At 53.2% G+C, this 15,492-nt stretch overlaps 1 protein-coding gene across 4 annotated transcripts in view; it reads left to right on the forward strand.

The window, feature by feature from the left end:
- Positions 1-328: 328 nt before the first annotated feature.
- Positions 329-15,492, forward strand: part of SSH1 (slingshot protein phosphatase 1) — a 50,532-nt gene continuing 35,368 nt past the window's right edge. The window contains exon 1 of one of the 4 annotated variants that reach the window (XM_019507199.1): positions 329-449. Coding sequence is in view for 2 of the 4 variants with exons in the window: in XM_019507201.1 (XP_019362746.1) it covers positions 14,633-14,718 (86 nt within the window). In the remaining 2 variants the exon portion in view is untranslated. Of the gene's footprint in view, positions 450-11,835; positions 12,086-14,510; positions 14,719-15,492 lie in introns of those variants that run through there. The other 3 variants (XM_019507200.1, XM_019507201.1, XM_019507198.1) reach the window with 3 other exon arrangements.

A 15,492-nucleotide genomic window follows, 5' to 3' on the forward strand; every position in this document is an offset into this window, starting at 1 on the left:
TGACCCAGGACATGACAGTTCTCGTATGATCTTGTCAACTGGTTCCCTCTTGGCATCTAGGATTGGAGTCTAATGGCTTCAAAGGCCCATGGGGTGCCTTTCCAATGTCTTGCATTCAAGAGCTTGTCTCGCTTTACTCCAGCCATACATTTGGTCCAGTTGAGGCTATCACCCCCCCAAAATCCCTGCCTCGTGCATAATTCCTGGACCATCACAGCTACAGCGTTGCTCTAATGCTATTTTTGGCACCCTGGTAATTTGGCTGTCTGGGAAGTGTTAGTTTTCTGTGGGGCACTGTAGAAAAAAGAGAGGGAGGGGAAGCTGTTCTGAAAAAAGCATGGGAATTTTTATCTTCAAGTGGAGGCAGCAGCCCATACATGATGTATTCTGTGTCTCTTTTCCCCTCAGCTGGAGGTTGGCAGCGATGAGGATCGCAAGTTCAATGTGAGGTAAGCAGAGCGGCTTTATTTTAAGCATCGTTTCCAGCGCTGCTATGAAACTGGCATTCTCTAGGCCTCCATCCCCCAGGGAGCCAGGCAGGTAGAGCCTACGTCTGATGGGGCTGGGGCGGATGCGGGATTTGGGCAAGCAGCATTCGGGGTATCATGGCCCATCATTTTGCAGTCCGCAGATTTCTGAGCTCGGGGCTCAGAGGGTTGAAAGCACAGAAGGATGTGCAGATTTTCTTGGTAGGAAATTGTTTGCGTAAATGGTAGCTCTGCTCTGTCTTCTCTTGGTGTGTCTGCTTCTGTTGGGGCCACCCTCCTGGTGCATGAAAGGGGGTAAATTTGGAAGGCAGGGCTTCCAGGGGCACCCACGTGCATCAGATTTCACCACCTGGCATGCATCTGATTGGGGCTGGGGGAGAAAGCTGATTTCATCTGGAAACTCAGTACCTTTTTCTTCTGAGTGGGAGTGGACTGTTTGATTCTGTATAGAGCAGAAAGCCGGGGCCTCTTCTAGGTAGGAAAGGTGCAGGTGGCTGGGTTTATAGCCTTTGCCACTTGGCTCAAAAGGGATTTGCTTTCGATTACAAACCGTTCCAACGCCGCTGAGCAGCTGGTGACTTTCCCCACCGGCCTTCAGAGGTTCTGCCTGCATTTATGACTGACTCCTGTTTGGAAACATTGGGAGTGCAGTCTGCTCCACTTACGTGCCTATCAGATAAGGGTAGCATTCACTGAACGGCATAACATGACTCCAGTCCCAATATTTTGCCTATTGCTTACATTGGGGCCAACTGCTTAACTTTATGCGCCACTGTGTGCTCTGTACTGCTGTTGTGCTGCCGTTTAACACGTACCCTGAGGGAGGCCCTGTCCATTTTAAAGCTGTCGTTGGAGGCAGAAGGTGCTTTGAGGGAGCAGGTGAGGAGTCTTAAGAGGTACAGAAAGCTTAACACGGGCTCTTCCCATGGATACAGAGCACTGTGCATGTGGGATTCGGAGAGGTGCTTGCTCCGGGTAAGTGGAAGCCTGTTTCCAGTCCCAGGCTTGCGTGCCGATACGTTGTGCTGCGTAGTAGTAAAAGCAGGATTCGGGGCACTGGACCTTTTCCCAGCCTAGCCACATTGCGGAAACCCTCCCATTGACTTGAGGTGGAACAGGGCCCAGGACTTCGCTTTTGTGCTTGTGGGTGAAGTCACACATTATGTTTAGACCATAGTAAGGCACTTAAAATGTGAGTCTGAATGTTAAACCTCGTTAAGCCATGCTCATTGCCCTCTGAGCATTTCAGAGTGACGCCACTTCTGGCCCATGCTACCCAGCTCACATTAGGGTAACTTTAGCTTGCTCCACAGAGATAAAACAAGCCATTTGCAGTCCTCCAGCATCCCAGCATGCACATTTCCCAGCCCTCCTCCCACTCAGGACAGGGATGGAACCCCCTAGCCGCATCCCTGCTGCCCTCTAGTGGCAAGTCAGAGCGATGCAGGCAAGAAATGGTATTAACCCTTCACATGACACTGCTCACAGCATGTCCCAACTTTAACACTGCTTAACACTGCGTGCATTTTGCATGGTCTAAGGGGAACGTGTAACCTCACCTTGTGTTTATCCGACTGTAAGATAGAAAGGGTAATCCTTAGCCTGGCAAGAGCATCATGGAAACCAGTTCCAGTCACAGCCGCAAGCTGCAGTCAGGATTGTTTGTTGCAGGGAGCAGGTAGTAATGCCTGGAGAGGCCTGGGCAGACATGTGGCAGCAGAGTGCCAAACTGCTGGGTTGGGCTGGCTGCTTGGCTGTACGTGTTTAAACACATGTGCCCACGTCAGGCACTGACACCTGCCAGTGGTCGAATAAACCAAGGGTGGCAGGGCTCACATTGCTCTTAGTGGGTTTGCATCATTTTTCTCACTGACTTACTGCAAGCAGCAGTCGGGCTCAGAGTCTACCCCCTTCCCAGCCCATTGGACTGCCCAAGCACGTGAATGTTTGCAGGGCTGAGACCTAGGTGTGTAGCAGCTGCCCATGGTCACCTGGATCTTTGTGCGAGCCTCTGACTGCTTTCAGTGGCAAGTCTGGGGTGAGGGGTTCAAGGGAACTTGTCTCCCCAACACTGGCTGAGTATCAGGTTTTCAACCTAGATTTCAGCCCTTGGCACAGACAGAGCTGGTCTCCCCTTCTTCCAGGGGGTGGCAGGATTGTTCAACTCTGCTGTTCCTTTGCTCTGAAAGAAACCGGAAGCTTAGGTTGTCTTTGCTGGGTGTTGTGCCCATGCAGATCAATGCGACCATGTGATATTTTAGTCTGATACTTCCCTGGGGGAGGCTGACAGGACAGCGGTGCCCTGGAGCAGGTGCTGTTCCTGGCAGAGGTGAGGGTCCGTAGTGCGGCTCCAGCCTTTAAATGCCTCTCAGGATCCTTGTGGGTAAGGAGAGGAAGAGCTGGGGGAAGTCGGAGCCCATCTCTTTGCAGCACAGTCGAGATCTGCGCTTGCATGTTGGCAACATAGGATTTTCATTTGGTTTGCATATTTTTCCATTCACTTCCAGAGGTCCTGAGTTTTCCTCCTCCCGTGTACATGGTCCAATTCCTTACACGAGGGATAAGGGAGACGCATGATGGCATGCTCTCTGCCACTGCTGCCCCTCGCCAGTCTTAGTGAGCAGCCCTGTTATCTTCCACAGTCCTGCCAGGCTCCAGCTGTTTTGAGCCACACACGTCCCCACCCTGAAAACTTTCCACAGGAGACGCAGGCTAAGACAAGTCCCCAGGGAGCCTGTGTCCACGTACAGTGTCCTGGCAGCAGAGCTGTGCTGGCTAATGGTTGTGAAAGCTCACATCTGTCACTAATTTAGCTTTGCTGGGTAAACCCCAGGGTGGATGTCTGGCTACAGACAGGGTGGCTTTCCCTAGCTTCTGGGAGCCTGGAGGAGCTTCTGCCCACAGAGTTGTGCCTACACAGGGTCCTCCAACCGCATTCACTGTGTGTTGGTGGCTAACGTGGCAGTAGCCCTCATAGTACGGGCACAGCTGCAGTCTAGCTCTCTTTTCAAAGATGTCCCCTTCTCTGGCCTTCTCTCATGCAGTAGTGTGTTGTGATGGCTTGCCTTTTCTTCTTAGCACCAATGGGAGGTTGGGGTATTCATGTTGTCCTCAGCATCGATGCAGAAAGCTGTTTTCTGCCATCAGACATGCAAAACCAAGCCCCCAGGGTAAGCACTGAGAGCTGCAGGCCACCAAACTCTTTCTGCCCGTTCCCCAGGATGCTCGTGCCTTCGTTATTTTGAAGACTGTGTGTCTGTGGGACTCTTAGCCCTGCACTTACTCCTAACCACAAGAACAGTTTCCTTGAGTCAGCAGGGTGACTTAGATGCTTAGAGTTAAGCCCACGCAGAAGACTTGATGGGATCAGGGCCAGTTGGCATCAGAGGGGGGTCATGCATGACCAGCTTCTCTGAAAATTGAATACTTACAGAGCCACCTTCTTTTTTGAGACCAGGTCCATCATGAGGCAGGACCTGGGAGCAAAATTTGACCTGTGAGCCTCCAGCTGCTCTGGAGGAGGGGGAGTGATGAAATTCTCTTTCTAAGAATTGTTTGGGGATTTTTTTTCCTTGATATAATTCAGCTTTGAGTTCTTTACCCCGCAGGAATGCAACAACCGAGAGGGCTTGTCACTCTGAAAATCACAAAATGAAGCCTGCAATATAGATAATCCATCTCATTACCATCTGTCTGCTCCCTTTTTATCACCCACCACTGCAGGCTGTCTTGTACTAAATCACAGTTGTGGGGGGGAAACCATTTTGCAAATAGATGGACGCATTATGAGCATTGGCTATTCTTCAAACGCATTTGGCGAATGCAACCAAATAATCACTGTCTTAATTACAAACATAAGTAAGTTTGTTTATCCAGTCATTCCATAATCCTTGCAATTACAGGCTTTGCAGCCGCCATCTGAATGGGGTGAAAAAAGCCCACCCGTGGTTCTGCCTTATCGGAGCCCAGCTGCTTTGCGCAGAGGAGGTGAAGCTAGGCCGATGGTGTGTTGGGGTCTGGGGTGCGGCTCTCCCAAACCTGCGCTGGCAGCTGGAGACCTTTTTGAAAGATTTGGCGGGGTTAAATCCAGGCCTGGGTGGTGCCTCCTCTCTGCATTGAGAGGGGTTGGGTTAGGGCCATCCGTGGGTAAGAAGGAACAACCCTGCTCCCAGCTGCAGGGTCTAGTTTCCTGGCACCACTGCGGTGCATCCAGGCTTTGAAGGGGCAAGGGCTGTCTCTGAAATGCCCACGCGATGCTTTAGCAGCCGTTGGGTCCCTCTCCCTCATCCCATTTTGGGGGTTCTGCGTTCACAAGTTGGGACCAAAGGGCAGGTCAGCAGCTTTCTTTTGTGCTCTTGGGAGGAGGTGACTACCGCCCTGGGACTCAGCTTGCTCTGTCTCCAGGCCCATCAGGGCTGGATCCCTGATGCTGTCAGCTCTGCTGCAGTGGAGGCATCCGATGGGAAGCTGGAGCAATAAAAATGCAAATGAGATTTGTCTGCAACATGACAAGACAAATGGTTCTGGCTGGTGCATTGGGGGGCAGCTGTGGAGCTGTAAATACTGGGGAGAAACGGCCCCTCTGGGTGGGAGATGGAGCAGGAAGGAAACCTATGCTGCTGGCTTCCAAACAAGGACATTGCACTGGCCTGAATCCTGCCCTCCTGGCGCACATGAGACTGTGGGACTGAGCTGGGGAGAGCGTCTTATGGGGATATTTAAGGGCCAGATGTGAGGAAAGGCTCACTGGCTGGGGCTTGTAGACTTAGGAGCCCTTTAAGGACCTCTGCAAAGCCAGGTGCCAGCATGCTGCGGTGTTTGGAGTGACTAACTGAGCCTGGCCCTGGGGCACGTGCTGGAGGCGTGCTGCTGATGAGGATCTGGGGAGAGACACCCACTTTGGAGAGGGAAGGAGCTGGACTCTCCCCCAACCCCCATTCTTCCACTGACTCTTCCTGTGACCTCGCTCAAGTCCCTTAGCTGCTCTGGGCCTCTGTTGCCCCATTTCTGATCTTGGGGGTGAGAGCTTTCCTCACCTGTATACTCCCCCAGCCCCAAGCTGTGGGTTGAAGGTCACCACATGGCCAGCAAGGAGGGTTACTTTTATCCTGTGCTAATGTAGCCATAAGCCACCCCATGCAGAAGCATCCTTCCCCTCCTCAGAGCCACCCTGAGGTGACCCCATCTGTTCCCCTCCCTTTGCCATTCAGAGAGCCCTGGTTTTACGCTCAGCACTGTAGTGGCCTTTCGGGCTCTGCTCCTCACTGCTGTGCTCCTGTTTAATAAAGAAAAATAATTAGCTATTTGTGGTTTGGGAAGCAGCAGCTTTGCACCCCGGGTTGTCTTGGTCCATCCTGTGCTTTGCTTTCAGAAGTCCGGCAGCTATCGGGTTGGAAGGAGGCACCGCACTGCTCAGCCCTCAGCAACAGGCATCCTTCCAGGGGTGAGCTCCTCAAGGGCGTGGCCCCGTCCAGGTGACATAGAAAAACTCACAGGAGGGAGACTATTAGTTTAAAAACATGCCAGTGAAAAAGGTTCTTCCCCTGAGCTGCAGAGAAGAGCACCTTCAGTTACAGACAGTCAAACTTGGTGACTGTGGCATTGATGCCCATGTAGTCAGATGGGTGGCAAATTGGCTAGATGGTTGCATCCAGGGAGTGGTGGTGGGCAGGTCGTTTTCGACCTGGAGGGATGTGAGCAGTGGGGTCCCCCAGGGCTCAGTCCTCAGGCCTGTGCTGTTCAATATCTTTATCAGTGATCTGGATGTGGGTGTGCAATGAATGTTGTCCAGATTTGCTGACACCACCAAGTTGTGGGGTGAGGTGGGCATGCTGTAGGGGAGGGACAGACTCCAGCTAGATCCAGACAGGTTACGGGGTGGGCGGATGAGAATGGGATGGAGTTCAATGCAGAGAAGTGCAAGGTGCTGCATCTAGGGAGAAGGAACCAGCAACATGTCAACAGGCTGGGAACACCCTTTTTGTCAACATGGTGGCAGAAAGGGATCTTGGAGTCATTGTTGACTCCTGGATGGACATGAGCCGCCAGTGCAAGGACATGGTCAGTAAGGCTAACTGCGCCTTGTTGTGCATTTACAGATACATCACAAGCAGGTCCAGGGAGGTGATCCTCCCCCTCTATGCGGCACTGGTCAGGCCACAGCTGGAGTACTGCATCCAGTTCTGGGCACCGCACTTCAGGAGGGATGTGGACAGCATGGAGAGGGTCCAGAGGAGGCCACTCGCATGGTCAAGGGGCAGCAAGGCAGGCCCTATGAGAGGCGACGGGACCTGAACCTGTTCAGCCTCCACCAGAGAAGGCTGAGAGGATCTGGTGGCTGTTTACAAACTCACCGGGGGGACCAGCGGGAATTGGGGGAGGCTCTGTTTCCCCGGGCAACACCTGGGGTTACTAGGAATAACGGCCACAGATTGTTAGAGAGAAGGTTCAGGCTGGACACCAGGAGACATTACTGTATGGTTAGGGCTGGCAGGCTCTGGACTGGGCTCCCAAGGGAGGTGGTGCTCTCTTCTACCTTGGGGGTCTTCAAGAGGAGGCTGGACAGATATCTGGCTGGGGTGATATGATCCCGGCACCTGTTCCTGCCTGGGGCAGGGGGTCAGACCTGATGGTCTGTTTAGGTCCCTTCCGACCCTAAGCACTATGATACCGTGAACCATCCAGTTGCTTCTCAGCACTGCTGCCACTTGGTTTTCCTTCAGCCTGGGCACCACATTACAGGGAATTAAAGCAGTTGTATTTTAACAGCTGGTCCTGAGCTGTGGTCCAGGGAAGGTGCCAGCGATGGAGGTCAAGGCAGCTGCTTGGGGAAGGTGGTGTTTCTCGAGTGAGCACGCTGCTGTGTACCCATCCAGCCCCACTGCTCCAGTGTTGTCTTGGAGGCCAGCAGCGTGAGCTCCGGAGGCAGAAGTTGCTGACTGCATGAACCGTTCAAAACAGGACGCTGAATCACATCCTGGCCGGGCTTTGGCATCCTGCCCTAGCGAGCTCCATACAATGCCAGCCTCTGAGCACTCGTGACTTGCTGCCCCCCTGGGTGTCCCCTTGGAAACTGGCAGGTTTTGAATGAGGCTTTTGCATCTGTGTGGCTTAGTGTGTGTGGGGGGGTGAGCTTTATCAGTGCTTTGGGAGCTGGCACCTTCCTTTGTGGGCAGGGGCAGAGCGGGTGACCGGAGCGGGTGCCCACGCAGTGGGTGGGCAGGGCAAGGGGCATCCTGGGATCCCTCGCTTTGTTCCTGAAGCCTGTCAACACAACACACGATACTGTCCCCCTTCATCAAAGACACCTGGCTCTGCTGGAGGGGAACCGGGTGGCAAATGTCTTTGCAGACCCTGGGCCACTGCCCCAGGGTTTCCTTGTACAAAGCCTGGGGCATGCCTGACAATTGGTGTTTTATGGATGTGGTGAGAACCTGAGAGGCCTGAGATGTCTTTGTGAATCTTGCTTTACTTCACAAGAGGAAAGGTCTTTATTTCCCCACCTCAGACTGGATTCAAACATCCGTCTGCTGTGTTTGGAACTGCTGGGCTCCCGCGCAGCCTTAGACACAACGTGGACTGGAGACCGGCTCAGCCTCTGGCAGGGCTGAAATGCAGCAAAGGCGCAAGCTGCCCCTCCAGGCCTTGTGCAGACATAGGGAGGCCCCTGGGTGCTCGAGCTCTGCTGCAGCCCACGCATGAATCCAGCATGTCACTCGCACCCGATAAAAGTCAGCCCAGCGTGTTAAAGAGGAAGGTGCTCCCACCCCATCACATCCATCCGCTCCATTGAGGCCCTCGGAGATCCCAGGCAGGCCTTCCTAGAAAGGCCCCAGGCAAGGGCAGCTGCTGTGGGATTAGCACATGGAGGTTAGAGCGGGTTGCGACGCTCCAGGAACGCAGCAAGCTTGACAATGACGTCCCCTTCGCATCCTTTCTGAAAAGGGCCCAGCTTGTCTGTCTGCCCCTGGTCTCAGGGGTGCCCTCCGCAGCTCACCTCCCCAGTTAGAGCCAGACCTGTGCATGGGCGCCAGCCCCTTTCTCATGAGAGGCGCCCTTCTCCCAAGGGTGCTGGTGCAAGTCTCAGCAGGTGTCTGACATGGGAGGTGACCCGGGGGGCCTTGCCCCCTGGGCTGGGAAGGCAGGCCCATGCTGCAGGGAGCCACCAGAGGGCACACGGGGCCTCTCAGCCTTTTTTTAGCTGTTGCTGTGGGTTTTTTTTTTTTCCTAAAACTCTCTCTCTCTCTTTTTTTACACATCACCCATGTGTCGAGCACTCCGTGGCCTCTGCTGCCTTTTTTGGAATCGTTCTCCGAGCCGGCAGCTCGGTGCTTTCTTGCTGGGCCACCGCATGTGTCACCGGGGTTTTCCACTCTTTCTCTGCCCTGCGTCTGCGTCCTGGCTGACCTCTGCGTAGGGGGGAAGCGCTTGTTCCTTACTTGTTATAAACCTCTTTTCACCCACTTTTTCTTGCCCACCAGCCTGACTTCACCCACACACACACATCAGAGGCACCGGCTGTATTCTGGTGAGGGACAAGGCAGCTTGGGTGACCTAATAAGACAGTTGAAAGGATTCAGGTCATGAGTCCTGACAGCTCGCCTGAGAGCATGGACTGGAGCCGGGCTGCGTGGGCTGGCTTTGAGGGGTTAGCACATGGCACTGCCTGCTCTGGGCTGGCAATCCATGCCTTTCTGTGGCATGGACCACAAAGATGCTCTCATGGACCAGCTCCTGGCCCTGCCTCCCACGTGCGGTCACGTAGCCCTGTGGCAATGCCAGCAATTGCTTACAGGGCAAAAGTCGCTCTAGGGAAGCACTGAGCATCTCTTCAGTCATCAGAAAACGATGCGGGCAGTCAGCACTGTGGGACTCGCCAGCCCTCTGCCGAACAGGCGCTCGGCAGTAAAGATAGCAGCACGGAGCAAAATGTCACAGCTCTGGTCCCACGTGTTCGGCACTTGCAGGGGTGCCAGCACCCCAGTTCACAACCCAGGAGTCCGGTTTCCCAGTTGAACTCTTGCACGCCTGCTCAAATGCTGGCCCTTTTCAGACGGCCAGAGCCACAACCCGTATGCGTGGACAGTAAAGATCTTCTCCAGGGCTCGTATTTAAAAACTGCTGAAGCAAAGCTCTCGCTTGTTCACTGCGTATGAATGCGGCTGAGACTTTTAAGCCCCACGACCCCGGGCTCTTGAGGCGGCGGGTGTCACGGATGCCGTCACTCCTCCAGCAGGCATCCCAGAAATGCTGATTGCAATTAGAAACATTGGCTTCAGGCGCAGCGCCCTCGTGCCTTTTTGACCCCTGGGCTGAGCACACCGCATCATGTTTTCTCCTGGCGCGGTCTGTCGTGTCCTTTGGCTTCTCACCCACTAAAACGAATGGGATTCCTAAAATTTTCTCTCCTCCCGCCGCCGTTCGGAGCTGCCTTGCCAAGTGGTTCTGTCTCTGGAGTTTCTCCCTATGGGTTTCTGCTATTTCTTTTCCCTTTCCCTGCCTTCCCTTGTTCTCGTCAGTGCAGCTCTGGCTCCAGGGGCTGCCCCAGCACTGCCTGGTGATGTACCTCCTTCTCCTCTGTGCCAGCCCTGGGCTCCCCAGGAAGGATGAGGGGTATGATCAGGGCAGGGCGCCTTAGGCAGCGGGGAACTCAATTGCTCTTTGTCCCTTTCCGCGTGTTGACTTTGGCCTGTTGTTGCACGTGGCCAGTATGGCAGCTTCTCAGACGGAGCGGAGGGCTGCGCGTGGAGCCTGGGGGCTAGTTGCTTTGTGCCACACCTGTGTAGGGCACCCTCCCGGAAGTGCCAGCTGCTCCTGGATCCACAGTGGGTCTTGGAGTCTGGAGCCTAAAGCCAGGGGCCCAAGCTGCATGCTGTGCTGTAGCCGTCTCCAGGCTCCCGGGCCTGACGGCAGCCCTGTCATTAGCAGTCTGTTTATGCGGGAAGTTGGCTCCTGTGGGCTCTGCGATGGATTCCCTTTCTCTGGTTCCTCTTTGTGCAGAGGCAGCACTAGGCCCCGGCGCTGTGAATGGCCTGCAGTGTGTGCAGCGCGGCGGAGCATTCCTGCGCTCTGAAATGTAGCCCACGCCTCCCCGCCAAACAATGCCTGCTCAGAAGCTCCTTTTGTTCCTGGGGGGCTAAAAACATTTAGAAGGAAGCCTGCCAGCATGTCTTGCTTGCTAACCCCACTTCTCTCTCTTTTTTTTTTTTTTCTTTTCCATTTGAAATGCACCAGGCGGTTGCTTTAGCTGCTCATGGAGATAGGGCAGGAAACCCTAACCCTCCAGGCTGCCTCAGGTGTTGTCCATCTGCCTCTGAGAAGCAGAGTGCTCTACGGTTGCACTGATGGGGCCTGGTCAGTGTAGGTAGGAACATGTTTCCAGCATCCTCTTCCTTTCGAGAGGGCTTTCTCTGAGACAGGTTTGCCTTTGCTGCTGTTAGCAGCTCACGCCTTCAGCCCTGTGTCCACATGTCTTTAGCCCAGGTGGTTAGGGTGGGACTGGCTTGGTAGCCCACTGAAGCCATCCCAGATGCAGTCAAAGGAGCAGGAAGAGTGCCCACCCTTAGGACCTTGCAGTGAAATAGCCTCAAAAGCCTCCCCCAGTTGTGGGTGCCCGGTCTGGTTGAGATGCCGAGCACTGGCAGCTCTCACTGATGTCCGTTGGGTGCCCAGGGTGTCAGAAACGAGGGCCATGGTGGCAGATTGTCAGTATGTGTGAGGGTGCTCATGTTTCCATGATGGGATCTGTCTTGTGATCAGGGCAGAGCAATGCAAGGCTGGTCCCCTGAGAGTGTTCCCAGTCTTGCTGCTCTGGGAAATTCAACCAGGTTTCTGCATGGCCCTAAGAATGCCTGTGGCACTTGGGTTGCACTTGGCCCCACTGGACTGTCTGATTGCTTTGTAAAGGAGATTCTATTTCATCTCCATTTCTGTGACCTGTGAGGTTTTCTCAAGGCCCGAGGCACTGCATGTAGCATGCTGAGGCTGTGGTAGGCTTGTTAAAGTGGGATAAGTGGAGGCATCGCCTGCTGGGGTTACTGGGTCCTGGTGCCTGTTTCTCAGCCTGCGAACAAGGAGGTATACCAGCTGGTTTCCGCAGGCCCTGTCGTGTGACTCAGAACCCCTTCCAAAGGCCCCTCTCTCTCGGGCAGGAAGTGTGCACCAATGTGTCTCATATTGAGCCAAAGCAAGCAGACCGGGCCCGTGAGTTTTGTCCCCTTGGCCGGAGAAGCAGGAAGTGCCGTGCTGTAGCAGCTTTGTCTTCTCTGGGTTTGCTTCCTCAAACCGTCCCTTTTGCTCCATTTAACGCTTCGCAGGTTCGTGAATGCAGCAAGATGGCCCTATGACTCGCCTTGCCCCGCTCTCCTGGCTGCCACGCTCACCTTGCCCTGGGGGTGTGTGCCCAGGCCCATGGGGGTGTGGAGGAGCCCTGGCTGTAAGTCACATCCATGGAGTGTGGCAGGAGAAGCTAGCGAAAGGGCTCACTCATCGGCTATTTCCTCAGGGGCAGGAGTGGCGGTGGCTTTTGTGAGCGGGCAACAGAACTGAACAGAAAGCAGAGAGAGAGCACCATTCTCCTAAGGCCAGTGGGACAGCAGGTATGTTGACCTCTTGGAGCTTGGAAACCCAAGGGCACAGCTGCAGTGCTGGGGGCTGCAAGCACATCCTCACGTGGTGTGTAAGGACAAGGGGCGAGCTCTGCCTGGGGGTCCAGCACCTTGAATGGAGGTGAGTGGGAGCTGCCCTGGGTGGGGCGAATACGCTGTGGGAAGCTTCCCTGCTGCAGGGGGAAGGAGGCATGTGTGCAGCCAGGAGGCATGGGTGGCTGCTTTGATGGGGCAGATTGAGGAAGCGGAAGAGAGCTTGGCATCTGCCTTGTGCTTGCAAGGAACAAGTGGGCTTGAGCGGTGGGCAAGGGAAGCCACAGCGTGGCTGAGCTCCACGCACTCATCCGATGTGATCAGCGCCGCACGGAGGCTGTCACGGCCCAGCTGGCACCATGATGTCATGAAGGTGTTTTATCAGGGGGAATCAGAACAGCCACAGCCCAGACCATCATCAGCACTGGAGATCCTGTGATGCTTTTAACGAGGTACCCTGGTGACAGTCTTGCCTTCCTCAAGTCCCACTGGGTATAGCTTTCTAACTTCATGTCTTAAAGGGTTAGGCAGCTGCTACCGTCTATGCTGGACACGGCTGCATTTTCCTAGTGAATGCAGTGACCTCCGCACCAACTTCCACGCATACGTATCTGCTTTGCAGTGAAAGGATGAGCCCCAGCAGTAATACGGTGTGTTGCTGTACCCTGTAATGCGCATCTTTACCAGGCGGTACAATTTCCCCGTGGAAAGAAAGCTGGAATGCCTCTGGCAGGCAGTTTCCATGCCCAGTCTGAACCGCAGTCTGAGCCAGACCCCCGCAAAGACGCTGCTGTGGATTTGGGTCCAGCTGCCAGCCCAGCAGCCCATGCAGTTGGTCATATGATCCAAGAATAGGCTCTTTCAGCAGACTGAGGCTGCTCGTCCTCCTGCGTCGGTGCACACAGGGAGGGCTTCTGATTTGATCAAAAGGCATCGCAGATGATCTTTTCTTAAGCAACCGAGACCTGATTGAAGCGCGTCTGCAGCCACATCCTCGGGCTGTAACTTTATCTAACCAGAGGGAGTGCTTTCCATTAGCAGTCTGGCTGTGTGGGGCAGCGGGCAGTGAGTCAGGAGAAACTGGGCCTGGCTTGTGTTATGATCTTGCGTTATACACCCAGCTCTTTTTTGGGGGCCTCGGTTTCCCTGTCTGCCGCATGGATTGATCACACTTGCGAGCCACCACAAAAGTGGTTCGATGTAGGCAGAGAAGTATTGCTCTGTGTAACAGAGAGCGTGGAGGACGAGCAGAAAGAACTGGAAGCCATAAGCTCTCGGGCAGGTCTAAAATAACTCCATTGACTTAACTGGAGGGTCTCTGAATTTACAGTGTTATCACAGAATACAGCATCCATTTATTTTCTGGGGAAACCTTTGGGATGGGGGAGCTTATCAACTGTCCTAAGTTATTTGCCTGTACTTTGTCCCTCTGAGGATTTCAAAGAGGCTTTCAGGTGCTCATGAATATAGTCTTATGCTTCTGCGAGGCGGTGGATAACATTATCCCCTGTACAACAGGTCCTAGTGCAGTCAAGGGACTTGGCTAGGGTCACTCGGGAGGTCAGTGGCAGAGCTGAGCAAATCTTATGTCTCTCACCAAATGCTGCTTTTGAGTGACCACGTGTGTCCTGATGTAACTTCGGCGTTGCCTTTATTCTTGAGTTGTTCGCTCGTGTAAAGTGACCTGATTGGTAAAAAATCCAGGCGGGGGGGTGTTATTTTTGTGGCATTTGCTAATTGGGAGGGTTGGGAAGGTCAAAAAACAATGACTAGAGGCATCGTGGTGGTTCTCACTCGCTGTAGCATGTGACAGTGAGTGCTGCCATTAGAAAGGTCTTGGGCAGAATTAGGTGAAGGCTCTCTAAGAAGCTGCCTTCAGTGATTGTGGTTAAAAGCAGCCCCTAGTTAACACACTAGATGGCCCAAAAGACTTCGTGTTCACGGGGTATCAGTTGCCAGCGAGTCACTTTGGAACAGAGCGAGCCAAAACATGGCCGCACCACAAGGACGTGGTTTGGATTGAAATGGAGCCCTCTTCTCGGCCCTACCTTGCCATCATGGTATGCAGTGTTTAGTTATTAAAAGCAGTCATCCATCAGCATGTCACTTTTATCTAGTCGTGTCCAAATGACTATGGACTTGACTGGGAGCACAGCTGTTTTGCTTTACCCTCTCTGATACGCGCTGCATTGCTTTCAGAACATGCAAGGGGGGGGGGGAGAGCTTGTAGGAGGGGAATGATTAGATGAGCTTCAGCTGGTTTTTTTCCCCCTGTTTGAATGGCCCTCTTTCATCGGGATATGTTAGAACAAGTGCTTTTTCAAGCCAGAATATCAGTGGAAGACACGACGTTCTGTAAGAGTCATCCAGTTCCTGGGCAGCATCAACAGATGAGATTTCTCTGCTCCTCATAGAATATACAATCCACCCTTTTTTTTCCCCTCTTCTTTTTTTTTTTTCTTTTAAGGCTTTGGAAGCAAAAGGATGTGAGTTGAACAGTGGGTTATGAATCTTTTTGGTTTTACTGACTTCTGCCTGTGTCTCGGGCCCGCACAATGCTTCTGCCGTTCAAAGACATCCAGGACAGCTTAGTACGTATCATTTGTTTTCATTCTGCTACCGAATGTCGCGGCTTAGGACATCGGCAGCGCAAGTCAGGGTGCAGCAGGGCAGGGTTTGCTGGGTAATGATGTGCGGTTTTTTTTAGAAAAAATGTCATTGAAATTTCTATGAAACCTCTGTGTCCCACGATGATGAGCTCTGGAAATGCAACTTTGCTGCTATCAGGAGAGAGGTGTGATTGAGAGAGGTCCAGCGTGGAAGTGGGTTGGAATATCCTGCTTTGTTGCTGTCAATTTTGTTCCATTAGCCGCATTCTGGGACGTGCACGAGGTGATAGAAAGAAAAAACATCTCTTGCAGGAAGCAAGCAGGGTATGTATTTGGGCCAGCATTGGGCTGCGTCCCTGCTTTAGCTCCTAAAGTATGAGCTGCCGCAAAGGGGCACTTTGATCTACCAGTGTATTAAATCCATGCGTCACCATTTTGGAAACCCACTAAAGAAAAGAATGGTGTGGGGACCGCAGAATGCATGGTGGTGGGGAGACATGTCCCATCTGCCTGGGTGAGGGCTGCCTTTTGTGAGGTCAGTAATGCGGTTTGGGGAATGAATATGGCACTTTTTTTTTTTTTTTTTTTTTTAATATTTTTTTGGTTTACTAGAAATTTTTTTTTTTTGACTGAAAATCATGGGTTTAAGCATTAACAAACTACTAAAACAAATTTTTAGATAAAAGAATAAAACAAACATTTCCTACACAATTCACTTCCTTGGAAATTATACACTTCAAATGAGTGTAGGCAAAC

Source organism: Gavialis gangeticus, unplaced genomic scaffold (genome assembly GCF_001723915.1).
Source record: "Gavialis gangeticus isolate Ggan-Ray unplaced genomic scaffold, GavGan_comp1, whole genome shotgun sequence".
Lineage (NCBI taxonomy): Eukaryota > Metazoa > Chordata > Crocodylia > Gavialidae > Gavialis > Gavialis gangeticus.